This window comes from Rhinolophus sinicus, linkage group LG06 (genome assembly GCF_036562045.2).
Source record: "Rhinolophus sinicus isolate RSC01 linkage group LG06, ASM3656204v1, whole genome shotgun sequence".
Taxonomy (NCBI): domain Eukaryota; kingdom Metazoa; phylum Chordata; class Mammalia; order Chiroptera; family Rhinolophidae; genus Rhinolophus; species Rhinolophus sinicus.
Window position 1 is genome coordinate 27,918,061 of NC_133756.1, and position 13,937 is coordinate 27,931,997.

At 39.5% G+C, this 13,937-nt stretch overlaps 1 protein-coding gene and 1 pseudogene across 2 annotated transcripts in view; both read left to right on the forward strand.

The window, feature by feature from the left end:
* The first annotated feature begins 437 nt into the window (after positions 1–437).
* Positions 438–871, forward strand: LOC109453063 (NADH dehydrogenase [ubiquinone] 1 alpha subcomplex subunit 3; annotated as a pseudogene).
* A 9,897-nt stretch (positions 872–10,768) lies between these two features.
* The window catches only part of HOOK1 (hook microtubule tethering protein 1), a 53,188-nt gene continuing 50,019 nt past the window's right edge, over positions 10,769–13,937 (forward strand). The window contains exon 1 of one of the 2 annotated variants that reach the window (XM_074334798.1): positions 10,769–11,022. In XM_074334798.1, the coding sequence (XP_074190899.1) occupies positions 10,960–11,022 (63 nt within the window). In that variant the 5' untranslated portion in view covers positions 10,769–10,959. The remainder of the gene's footprint in view (positions 11,023–13,937) is intronic. The other variant, XM_074334797.1, reaches the window with a different exon arrangement.

The window sequence follows — 13,937 nt, forward strand, 5'->3', positions numbered from 1 at the left end:
AAGCTTTCCCACCACTAGCACTAACTTCTGGCAACAGGCAGTACTTGTAATGAGTAATCCAACTGAGACAGCATTCAATTCGAGATGCCTATCTGTTCTTTTTGAATAAACACTGAAAGCAAATAAAATAGAATTGTTTCCCACAGGCTTCCTGAGTGGTAGAGAGAAACACTTGAATTTTATTTTCAACCGAAGGACAGTGTTTGTGAGGGTGGCTGTGCATGAAAGTCACAATGACAGCTTCAAGTGAAACAGGGAAGGTGGTGTGACCATAGTTTGCCCTTCTCAAACCTTGAAGTGGGTGAACGTGTCCTCTCAGCCCAAGGCTTGGAGAATGGCATGTGGTAGTAGAAAGTACAGATGGGGCTTTTTGGGCCACACAGAAAAGGGCTTTAGTTCTGGCTATCTTCCATACGCATTGCAACTTTGAACAAGTTTCTCCTTCATTTGCAAAAACAAGGATTGTTGTGAGGATTAATCTAAATTGTGTATGTGGGCTCCGTGCCCTTGCCACCGCCACGGAGACCAAGATGGCTGGGAGACTCACTGCCTTCTTCAAGAATGCCTGGGTCAAGGAACCGGTGCTTGTCGCATCTTCCCCATCAGGGACCTCTCTATAATTCTGCCTCCCCTCAGCTCCTACACCAAGTACACTGCCATCAACCAGGTCACACCCTACAACTACCCAGTGCCTGTCCAAGGTGATGGGAACATGCCCAACGTGCCCAGCCACCCCCAGGAACCCTAGGGCCCCAGTTTGGTGTGGCTGAAGAAACTGTGAGCACCTCCACTGGCAGGGAGGAGGCCCGTTCCCCTGTGCTCCCCAATAAAAATGTGAACACCGAAAAAAAATCGTGTATGTGATGGTGCCTGGAATAGAAAAAAAATTATGTTAGCCTTCTTTCCTCACCTGTAAGCCCCTCTCTCTTCTCCATCGGCCCTCCCACTTTGACGTTGTCCAGTGTCCTAATTCTTTCAGCCTCTAATCCCTTGTAAAATAAATGTGCAGATAAATACTTTCACCATAAAGTGTGACTATTAGGTTAAATATTTTAGTTTTTACAAGGATGTCTTTATCTTAGCAGAGACTAAAATCTAATGTCCAAGGAATGAAATTATAATTATGAAATGGAACCTGCTCTGGTCAAAAACATTCAGCCTTATTCAACACCATTCCCCACAAAATGGAACCAGGGCTTCTTGGAGAAATGGCTGATTCCAGGATAAGGACAGGAAAGTACAAAGTGAACCTGGAACATCTTGTGCCAGGAAATATGGAAGAGTTATGCAGAAGCTAACTTGAAGGGGTTCCCACTGGCTGAACTTGGGACATTTTAATGACTAAAATGAATAGTGACAAGAATGGATTATATCATATTGAATAAAAAAATAAATTTATGAGTCCATATTTACACTTAAAAATGTTACAGGGGGTATGGAGAGAAGAGGAAAAACTCCTTTTTTAAACAGAATGATGCCAATTAATTTATAAGAGGAATAATGGAAATAGGAAACCACCACAGTAATAATTAATTCAGGCAATAATTAACAATAATACTAGAAGCATTGGGTAACAAACTTTTGGGGACTCATATATTCACAGTCTCGAATTACGTAGTAATTACAATGAGAAAAACATCTTTACGATGGAGAAATCTGGTGGACACCTATTCTAACCATGTGACAGCTCTCAAATTTGGACAATCTGTTACCATGTTCCTGCCAATGTGATGCACTGAGCTCACAGTAATATAATCTGTGCTAAAAATGGTTAAACCAAATCTATTCACAAAGCAACAGTCTGATAAATCTTACTGTTCAAAACTGGTGCTGTCATGAATTATCACACAGCACACACACACGCTGGGGAACTGAACTAGGTGAGAGAAGACTAAAGCTACATGGAAAAAAAACATTATGCATGATCTTGATCCCTTGATTTTGGATCCCACAGGAAAAAAAGGAAGAGAAAGAAAAAAATAATTGAGGGCAATTAGGTAAATATAAATAAAGATTGCATGCTAAATAATAATATTGTGTTGATGTAAATTTTCCAAGTGTGATCATTATATGTGGTTATGTAAGTGAATATCCTTATTCTTAGAAGATATATGCTGAAGTATCTAAGGGTAAAGGGTAATTATTTTTGTTACACTTGAAATATATATATGGAGGGGGAGGGGGAATGAGAATATGTAGCAACTATAACCTTAAAAAGAACTTTGAGCATAATATATATATAGATATATATATATGTATGTATTTATATATATATCTATATATATCTACATGTATCTATATATATACTCCCAAGAGTAGGCAAGTTATTTACTCAAAATGGTCAAATTAATTATTCTTCAGAAAAATCATCAGACACTTATGAGAAAATTATACTTGAAATAATAGTTCAAGCTCATCTTCAGGTAAAATATGTCAAAAACTTAATACACTCAAGATCTCTGAGTCATCTCTTGTAGTCATTAACCTTCCGTCAGCAGATTTTCTGATAGGTAACAATTAATTTCATGATGGCTTCGCTTGCTTCACAGTGTTGAACAAAATGAAACTTGCCCGAAGAAATGTTTCAGCAGCAAAGGAGAATAGAGAAAAAATGACTGAAGAATTGTACATGCTGTATTTTATTTTGCAATGATTATCTTTAAAAATCAGTTCTTACCACAAAACACAAAAGAACACAAGGAAATTTTTGGAGGTAACAGATATTTTTAGAACCTTGATTGTGATGATGATATAATGGGTATATTCATATGTCCAAACTCATCAATATCCATTTATTATATGTATGCAAAATTTTATATATCAATTATACTTCAGTAAAGCTTAAAATCAGTTCTGATCTCCCCCAGAAGAATTCTCGTCTTCACATCTGGAAAGAGATTCTGTGACTTATTCATTATATGAACTTGGGTACCTCTTATGCATCAGTTTCTTCGTCTATAAAATAAAAAGAATTACCTACCTTGTCAGATTGTTGAGGATAAATGGATTACTACAGATAAAGCACTTAGAATAGTATAATACATAGCACCTATTAAGTACTCCATAAATTTTAGTTACTATTATTATTGTTGTTGTTTATAGCATCTGGACTGGATATCTTCTTGGTTACCTACCAATTGTGTTCATACAAAACATTGTAGTGAAGTCCCCTACTTTAATGAAATGTGCAGCTTCTCTCTTGTATAAGGCTAAGCCCTGATCAGTTTTTTCTTTATTTATTTGTGCTTGTTTTGTTTTGTTTTTAGGCTCTCTGGGAAATATTTCCAAATTACATTAGGAAGTACTGTTTGTTTAGTTAATTTCAAAATTTTCGTTTACTATAACTACATTTCTAGGTGTTTCCTACAACTGCTCACATCAGCAAACCCTTCATACATCTTCCTGGCATTTCTTTCTTTGTTCTTACAGCCCAACTTTTTATTCCTCACAGTTAGGGAGCTTCCCTCTTCTGTCCTTTAACGATCCGATAAATTATTTCCTTCTAGGATTTGGTATTTTCTGACGTATTTTATATAAATTATATATCTAATACACGCAGAGTGAGTGAGATATATCTCTTCAGGCAAACATCACTTGAATGTATTTTCAGGTGAAATACATGGAGAGGTTTCAGAATACCATTAGTTTGCTCAATCTATCATAAAATATAAGCAGTATTTCTAACACAGTGATCCCTGTCCTCCTTAGAAATCATGCTCTTATCATTATTTCTGTGAATCCTGTCTCATGAACATGCCTGCACTCACTGTTCACTTATATAGTGTAAATTTACTTCTTGTTTTAAAATATTAATTTTCAATACCTTGTAAATAATAGGAAGTATTTTGGGTAGTTATATTGTAAAGTTAAATTTCGTTTGATTTTTAGAGACAAACATCTGTGGATTAAATGATTAGCTACTATGTGTCAGTGTTTGGTCTTTATTTTTAAAATCTGCTTACATGGATTAGAATGGAATTGTGTACATAAAAAAAAAATAGGTCACCAGTGGAATAAGAAGCATGGATCATCTCTTCTAACAGAGTATAAAATGATGACCTATCTGGTGATTCACTTAGGTAAACTGATTATATAAAGTACATATTTTGTATGCTTAAATGATACTTCAGATTGGTTACATTATCAGTATATTTTTACTATATGCCTATGTTAGTTACATGTTGTTTTTCAGTTTTATAAACTATAGTATATATACTTTGCTCTAGACTATTAATTTTTTCTCATTTGAGTTATTTAGAACAAGATAAAATAATTATGTCTAATTTTATTTGACTTAGAATGTTGGGATAAGTTTAAATGTGCTTAATAAATGAAATGGATATATTCATTTTGACTCAATAAAGGACAAACTAAACATTGTTTCCCATAATTGATATCACCCTGCATGTGATTTATCTTTTTATAACTTTTGTTTCCCCAGGCACCTCAGTTTTAAATTCTCCAAGGCAGCAGCTGTTTAATTATTTGACACCAAGCCCCTACACGAAATTATAACTGTGGCTACAACCCGTTTCCATTTTGGAGCCTTCTCGGTGCAAGATCCAAGGATGCTCTCGGATCATTTTAACTTTGCAGTTCAGATATTGTTGCCACAGATAGGGTTACATGTCTGTGCTTTGTCTGAGACCATGCTTTACGATTCTGAGTGATGGCATCCCCACCTCCACCCAAAATGATGGTGAGTACCACTGCTGTTCAGAGGATACTGTGATGTGATGCCCAGGTCCCCAACATCTGGGAGTGCTGTTGGCAGACAGCCATTAACCTTTGTGATTTGCCTAGGCTGTCATGCCACCTTTCCAGGCAGCCTGCATCCAGTGAGTTGTCAACATGGAGGCATAAAGACAAAGCCCCCTTCATCCAAACTTGGACAACTTGGAAGGGCCATTCCAGCTTCAGAGGTCGCAGGCCTTGGTTGAGACTCTCATTAGGACTGCACCAAAGCCTGTTTTCTCCCTCTGCCCACATCCACTTCCTTTCCCTCCCTTCCACAGCTGTTATCCACAAGAGCACTTCTTAATAAACCCCCTGCATACTAATCTCCATCTCAGAGTATACTTCCTGCAATTTTTTTCTGCTGATAGTGTAATTTTAAAATCCCTTGCATTACACATGTACATTCCCCAGTGACTGAGATACCATCACCCTTGTTTTGAACTTGAACTTGGCTTAAACCTCTCCACTGGAATCTTATAATAATCTCTCTTTGGGCAGTCCAACAGGTTAGTGATAACATCGCTTGCAAGCACTGAACTACATTAAAAGACAGTTTTATTAAGTGGTATAAAATCTCTTTAAGTCTATAAAGCCCCAGAAGCAAGATTCTCAGTGTCACAGTCTCCTAATGAGCATTAATTTCATAACAGGCATCAGTTCCTGGCCAGAGTGAGGAATACTTAAGTATTCCCTTTTGTATTCGGTGAGAAGTAGTTTACATTCTTGATCCCCTTTCTCCAGCCTCTACCTCAGCATTCACACTGGCTGAAAACATGAGGGGATTATGTCTGTCCCAATTCATCACCTAAAGGCTCAGACCCACTGAATATCCAAATCAATTCTGTCCCAGACAGAAGGCTAAAGCACGGTTAGTGTCTGGGATTGGTCATGCTTCTCGAAGCGCACTACAGTATTTAATAGAGCTAGGCACTTGTGCACACTGCAATCACAGACCTAAGAACTAGAAACTGTTTTAAAATACCAATTTTGGTCACTGTCTTTCTTCCCTGGGACTCTGTCTAGGGCTTGCAAACCTCCTTTCCCAGGGCCTGGACACTATTATTGCAAAGTTTCTCTAAGATTCTGCAAATCCTCACAGTCTAGAAGTGTCTGCTATTGCATTTAACTGCCTGTGGACCGTGATGCTGACCGGATGTAGCCTGAATTTGCTATAGTTTCTTGGATATTGTGGACTGAAGGCAACTCTTGGTATCATCCAGAGAACCAAGTTGATCTCTGTGGTGGATCTCACATCATTCTAGCTTCTTCTATCTCTTCGTTGCTGAGATCTAGCCTATGTTGGAATTCTTTCCTTTCTCTCTCCTTCTTTTCTCCCTTCAATTATCCCTTCTCCCTTCCTTCCACCTTAAAACATTTGTAGGACTTCTGTTTGGGAAACTATGGAAGAGACAGCTGCACCTAAGCTATCCTGTAAGGATCCTCTATATGTGGGCCCAACCATTTGCTTCAGGAATGAATGCTTTGTTGGTGAGGTCCACTTGGACTGTTTGCTGCTGATATGGCCTCTCTGCTGGCATGGATACTCTGTCTGAATGTCTAAATCTCTGCCTGTCCAGGTCAGAGTTTTCTTCCAGCTAGCGTCTACTGTGTTTCCCTGAAAATAAGATCTAACCGGAAAACACTCCCTATCATGATTTTTCAGGGTGACATCCCCTGACCATAAGCCCGAATGTGTCTTTTGGAGCAAAATTTAATATAAGACCCGATCTTATTTTCAGGGATACATGGTACCTTCAGCCATTCAGAGTATCTAAGTATCAACAAGGAAAACCTTAGATTCTCTGTTTCTTCATTTCATTACTTCTTTGTGCAAGGTACAGCTTTCCTCTTCACAAATAGAGCCTCTATTCAAGGCACCTGTTCAGAGACTCTTTCCTCTTATTTCTCCATCTACTTTCAACCCAATTCAGAGCTTAAAATCTCATCCTGACCCTGTTTTTCTCTCTCTTAAAAATAGCTTGGTTTTATTTTAATTGAAAAAGTAATATTTGTCCATTTTTGTGAAATTGGAAAAAAGTAATAATCATGAATAACCTCTACTAATATTTTAATATATTTTATTTCAGGTGTTCTTTTTTTTTAAAATCAGTACACACATACACACACACACACACACACACACACGACCATACACACTGTATATAATAGCTAAAATGTATTGATCAACTATACTGAGCTAGGATTTCTGTTAAGAATTTATGTACATTGATTCTCCACAACAATCCTATGAGATTATGTGGAGAGAATTGTTTTTGGTTTTGTCTGCAGGAGGCACTCATCTCCCCACCCTCCTTCTACATGGGGCAACCATCTCATGATTTCACCTTGGGTTTGCACTCTTAGTGAGGTAGCCAGTCTAGTTGTTCTATCCTCTTGTGTTAAAGGATTCGATACACATTCCATGATAAACCAATCAGATGTCCTCCCTGGAACTTGCATCTTGAACAGAATTACACAGAAAGACTTAGCAACTACTTTATCCTATTCATCCAGGTAGTACTGTCCCAAAAAGACTTTCCATAGTTTTGCTACTAGAACTGAGGAGCTTGCTCTGTGACTTGCCCTTTCTCATGATGAGTTCCTCACATTTTCCTCTGAATCTCTGATCTTTCTCATATTCTTACAACGATTTTTTTATAAAGTTACCTAATTTGATTTTTCCCATGTACCACCAAAAATATCCCTAACCAATATAAAAATACACAGAAATATACAAGTATTATTCTAGTTTACAGAGACTGAAACTGAGGCTCAATGAAACTGAGGCTTATGTGACTTGCCCAAGATCACCCAGGCAATAAGAAGGGGTATCAAATCTCTATAGCTCTAAATTGGTGCTGAATGTTAACCAACTCTCTTCTCAATCTCTGTACAGATAACATAGATGTCTGTGTATTCTTATATGTATTCTACAGTTGAGATCTGACCATATTCACAACTTTATCATTTTTAGCCTTTAGTTTCTTTTTTGTTGTTTGTTTTTGGTCTGGTAATAAAATTACTTTAGAAAATGTCAAAATTACTGTAAAATACAAAGAAGGTAAAAACGTATCCATTATTCTAATACCTAGGTATCATCATAAATCTATGGACATTTGGGTTATTTCCTTTAGCCTCTCTCTTTCTTGTGTCTATACACACACACACACACACACACATTATATATACATATATATACACATATATGTATATATATATTCATATATATATATATATATATATATATAGAGAGAGAGAGAGAGAGAGAGAGACAGACACACAGAGAGACAGAGAGAAAAATCCAGACTGTATGTAAAGATTTATATCATCACTTTTTTCTTTGAACAATATTTTGTAAGAATTTTCCTGAGTAATTAAACTTCTTTCAAAATGTTTTAATAGCTACAATATATTTCATTGTATAGATATACCATAATGTATTTAATCACTCCTCTTTCAGGCATTTAATAGCTGTTTCTTTTTTTGCTTTGATAACTAGCACCGCAATCAACAACTTTGTAGGCAGCTGATTATTTTCTTAGAATAGATTCTGAAGTAAAATTATTGGCTTAAAGGCTTTGAACATTATAAGGACTCTTGATATATATTGTCAAAAAATTTTCTGAAAAATTGTGCCAATTTACAATCCCATGAGAAGTGTTTAAAAGTTAGTTCCATTCAACTGTCCAAATATGGATGCCAACTTTTAGAAATGAACGCCAGTAGATGGAAAATGATAGCCTACATGTATTAGGCATTTCTTTTGATATATTTTTTTCTGATTAGAAAGTGATACAAGTAATTGCAGAAAGATTGAAAAATATAAGATTACAGAAAATGATGAAACTATCCATAAAGTGACATAGTAGTGTGACAAATATTTGCCTTATTGCTGTGCACATATTAAATACATATGTAATATTTATAATGTTGAAATCTTATGACTCATACTTTTATATGTAAATTTTTAATTTAATATTACATATCATGAAAATTTTATTGTTATCAAATATTCTCCAAACCATTATTTTTATTAATTGCCAAATACTCTACCTTATGAACTTGCTATAATGTAGTTAACCCTTCTTGCTTATTGGACATGTATTGATCAGTATATATAGAATTGCAATACATATTGCATATAAAGGTTCATAACCTTTGACTGCATTTTTGGTGATTTCAATAGAATGTATGACATGAAGTGGAACTACGGAATCATGGGTTTAAATAGTATGTATAGTTTAAAGTTTCTTGATAATGATGAAAAAACTTTCTAAAATGCTTGTTCCAGTTGTGTATGAAAGTGTGCTTCACTCTTCTTGGCATTATTCTTTGGTGTTTTATTTCAGTGATTCATGTTTTGCATTATTCTAACTTTTTCATATTTGTTTGAAATATTTGTATTTCTTCTTTGAATTCATTGATCACGTCCTTTGCACATTTCCCATTAGATCTAGTATCATGAAGGGAACTGGACATCGTTCTCCGAGGATCTATTCTCTATACAGAGCCCAGGATAATTCAATTGCCCCCAGTTACTCTTCTGAAATATTTTGAATAGTTCAATCACTTGCAGCTTTTAGTGATGTGTCCTCATGTGCTTCTAAGCATAGATGATTGCAGTAAGTCATGTTTGCAAAGGAGTTTTAAATTCATAAAACTCTTCCGCATCCATTATCATTTTTTGCCTGCCTGTGACATAGACAGGGCATGTTAGTGTCATTGGCATTATTTTAGGAATGTGGAGGGTAGGTTTCACAGAAGAAAGCTGTGGGGAGTAAAGTCAAGACTCAGACCAAGTCTTCAATTTCTAGATCATTTACTTTTCATTAAGTCTTATTGCCAATGTTGCTAGTGTCCAGACATAAAATGACTCCACATGGGGAAAGAAAGTTCTGGAATAATGTTAAGGGACTTGATGACAAATCCATGTATTGTATTTTTAGAAGGAGACTGATTTACATTTAGGGGCTTTTAGTTACAGTCATCCATCAGTTTAAAAGTTTCAGTGTCTAAATATAAAGATGCAGCAATATAAATGAGCCAGCTGCGTTTTTTACACAGAGCATGAATTGATGAGTTTATGAATGAGTGAAGTGGTGGAAATCAACAGCAAGACTAAGAATATTCTAGTCCATTTCAATTGCGTAAGCCATATATCAGTACCTTGGAGAGCTTCCAAATTGTGCCACCTTTTCCCCAAGAACATTTCTCAGGAAAGACTGGTTTTGAATCGCCAAAGGAAGCATTGCACATTGATATCCTCCATGTTTTTTTGAAAACTACAATATTTCATTTTTCTACCTGAAAATGGTCATCCCTTTTGCCCCTTTTAAAATAAAATTGCCCACAGTTTGTAATCTTGAGAGCGCTTATTTAAGCAGCTTTATGGTATTTTTCCCCCGTAGAAAACACATTTGTTTGCCACGTCTGCAAATTAAAATATCATTTTCCAATGAGTGCCTGGTAGATTATCAGCTCTCCCTATCACGACTGGTTTTTATGTTAAGGGTAGAATCTATTAAGCAAGCCGAGTGTGAGTCTCCACAGGTGTAGCTAGGAACTACCTCAGCAGACCCTACAAACGCTAGAGACCCCGCTGCCACTTCTGCCCTTGGGGCTGGGCGACTGTCCGCTTCTCTAACGCCCCGCCGCGCACGCGCGCTCCCCACCCCCGCCTTCACTGCACCTGCCAGGTCATAAAACCCTCTCCACCCACCCCTGTCCGCTCCAGGAGGCTCAGTCTCGTCTTACGTTGATTGGTCCAGAAGGCGCGTCCAATCAGCAATCCCTCCTGCGCAACCTATTCCCGATCTTCCCGCCCCCTCCCCGCCCCTCCCGCCTCTCAGGCACCTACCTTCTTTATGACTGGTGCGTGCCCAGGTCACTCAGGGCGGTGGGGAGAGGTGTGTAGTAGTGGGTGCGGGGAGAGGAGGGGTAAGGTGGGGAGGAAGGAGGCGGGGCTCAGGTGCGTTGCTGCCCGGCCGGGCCCGGCGGGGAGGGGGCGGACAGCGGGACGGGAGGGGCGGGGTCGGGGGTGGTGTTGGGGAGGGGGTGACGCCGGTGACGTCGGCTGCGCGAGGCTTCGCGCGTGAACGGCGCGGGCGCTGGGCCTGGCCGCTGAGCTTCACCGGTGGGCGAGCAGGACGTCGACGCCGGCTCTTGCAGGATCGCGGAGGGGAGGTGTCGGGGTCAGCGGAGTATTGGACTGCAGCCCCGGCCATGGACGAGACGCAGCCGCTTCCGCAGTCCGAGCTGCAGCTGTGCGACAGCCTCATCATCTGGGTGAGGACGGAGGGGCGAGGGGGGCCGAGGGGGCGCGGCGCGTTAACCCGGGCGTCCGGTTATCCCCAGGTGAGGCTGAGGAGTACCCGGGGCCGCTGGCGCCGCGGACTCGGCGCCTTGGCCTCCGCGCCTCCTGGCGTCCTGGACCGCCAGAGGGCCACCTGCGGGTCGCGCCGCGGGGCAGGTGCGCGCGTGTGTGTGTGTGTGTGTGTGTGTACGTGTACGTGTCTGGGGCGGGGGAGGGGAAGGCAACTCGGAGGGGCGGGACGGAGGAGGTTTGTCTTAAACCCCTGGACGTGCTCGTGACAGCTGTAGACTGTAGTCTAGCGTCCGACCGCTGTACTGCCCCGCTCCCATTTTCTCCTGTCCCGCGCGCGCCCAAGCCCTAGACTTTCTGGATCACACTCCCTCGCCTTCCGTTTGCTGTGCAGCCTTCCCGTGGGGATCTTGATGCCACTTGAGACTGAAGACCCCCTCCGAAAACCTCCCTTCCACCCCAACCACCTTGCTCTACTTGTACACTGGTGGCCAGGACGTGGTTTTAGGCCCAAATGGTTCTCCACGACCCCAGGACATCGGATTTTGTAGAAGCTGCTTAGAAGAGATGTTTATACGTATTTCCTCCGTGGAGAAAAAGATATGTTGAGGGTGGGAATTCATACTCCCTTTTTCTCGCTGCCCCTCACCTCTAATGGACAAGCATTTTCTTTAAAGAAAACGACGTGGCATTTTTGTCCTTTATGCTTCGTATTTCTGTTAGTTTGTGTTGTGTTGGGACAGGCAGGATCTGTCCCAGTATTCGGTCAGCAAAATGACCTTTTGGAAGGCTCAGCAGTTAAGAGAGATGGCATGATGTAATTTCTAACCCATATTGGGCAAGGTTGGTGCTCGGTGGTCCACAAGGGGTCCATAATGACGCCCATCCCCAAACCAGTTGTGTAGTTTTGTGTAGGGGAGTGTGTGCAGAATGGAATGTGAACAGACTGGATCAAGAGGCGGTAATTAATTAATGAGATTCCCAAGTGATCACCTAATGCATGTAATTCAAAAGAAGGAGAAGTCAGGGAAGGTTTCTGGCAGTTATGCAGTTATTGGAAATAACTAATTTAAAGCAACTTTTACACGTTAGAGATAAACGGCTTGCTTTAAGTGGAATGCAAGTACCTAAAGTTTTTGGGTTAAAAGTAGTTAGCTCACTGTTTATCTGTATTTTCATTTAAAATAAGTATTGGGGTTTAGATGCTGTATTTAAGACTGCATGAAACAAGGCAACATTGCTTTTAATGATGTGATTTCAAACAAATTGCCAATTAAAGGGTGTGTCCTAATCTGTTACATTGTTGCCCTAAATATCTGACTTAAGTGTAGTAAACCTAGTCTTTATGATGTCATTGACTTACATATGAAGTGGTGGAGAAGCATAGGTTTTTCTTGAATTGTATTGCAATGTTTTTAAATACAGTATTATGTGACTGTATCCATTCTTTTAACCTGTATTTACTGAATTCCTACTTTGTATAAGGCACTGAGGAACACAGATACCATGTTTCCCCGAAAATAAGACCGGGTCTTATATTAAGGTTTGCTCCAAAAGACGCATTAGGGCTTATGTTCAGGGGATGTCATCCTGAAAAATCATGCTAGGCTTATTTTCTTGTTAGGTCTTGTTTTCGGGGAAACATGGTATCAAGAATAATCAAAGAACTTTCCATTTTAATTGGAGTAGTAAGCAGAGCTGTGTATTTTTATAATGGAAGGAAATTTTTTTAAAAAACTGGAAAAATGTTATAAACCAAATGATAAGGAATCATAGATGACAGAGTGTAACTGGTTGTATAACCAAACCTATGATACTCCAGTTCACTCAAGCTGTTGAAACACTGTAGAGAAAATGAATTATTATGCAGACTGTTGTTGCCTCTACAAATGCTGCTACAGTCAAATCCACCCATTCCCAAAATACTGCCCGGCTTTGTGATTAAGAATAACCGCACAGTTTCTCTCACATTTCTCTTTGCAAACTTTTCATCAGTACCCTGTTGGAGTGCTGAGCTCTTCTCCTCCTCAAGAAAATGACTTCTGTCTTTGGCTCTGACTCCAGATCCCATTGCTTCCATTTTTTTCTAAAACTTTGCTCTGTATCTTTCTGTGTTTACAGCTTCTTTCTCTCCATGTACTCCTTCCTCTCTACATATAATCTTGCTCAAACCTTCCCTATCTTAAAAAGAACTAAGAGCCACCATTCCCTATTAAAACCACACTGTATTTCCCCTTCGCTTATAGTCAATTTTTTTGTTTTTTGTACTCATCCTTTATACTTCTTGAACTTTCGTTCACTTCCTCAAGCCACTCTACTTGAGCTTCCTTTCTCTAAGACCTCTACTTATATACTTGATCTGGCTGACAGGAACTATGTATTATTTGATGGTTCCTTTGTGAAGTTATCTTCTGCCTTAGTTTCTTGGGTACCTGTCTCTCGATTTTTCTTTACCTCCCAGTGAACTTTTCTTTCTCAGTGACTTTCCCTGTCCTGTGCGGCCTTTGCCAGCCCCTGCATTGTTGATGTTCCCTCTCCCTCTCTAAATTTCTCCAAACTCCCCTTAGGCCACGATCCTCCATGTCCACTATGCTACATTGACTTTATATTTCTTGAGGAAGTTAAGCTTTTTATTTTATTTTTTTAATATATCAGGCCTTGTAACTTATTCTCTCTCTACCTAGAATATTTTCCTAGTTTTTCCAGTGGCTGGCAGGCTTCTCACCATTCAGTTCTTGGATCTGTTGTCACTTTTCAGAGAGACTGTGAGTGACAGTGAATGACCTACTTGTCCTGCACTCCTACCCCACTGTAACCCGTTAACCCCTTTCTGTTGTGTCTGTAACACCTTCTGAAGTCACTCGGTTTGCTCCTCAGG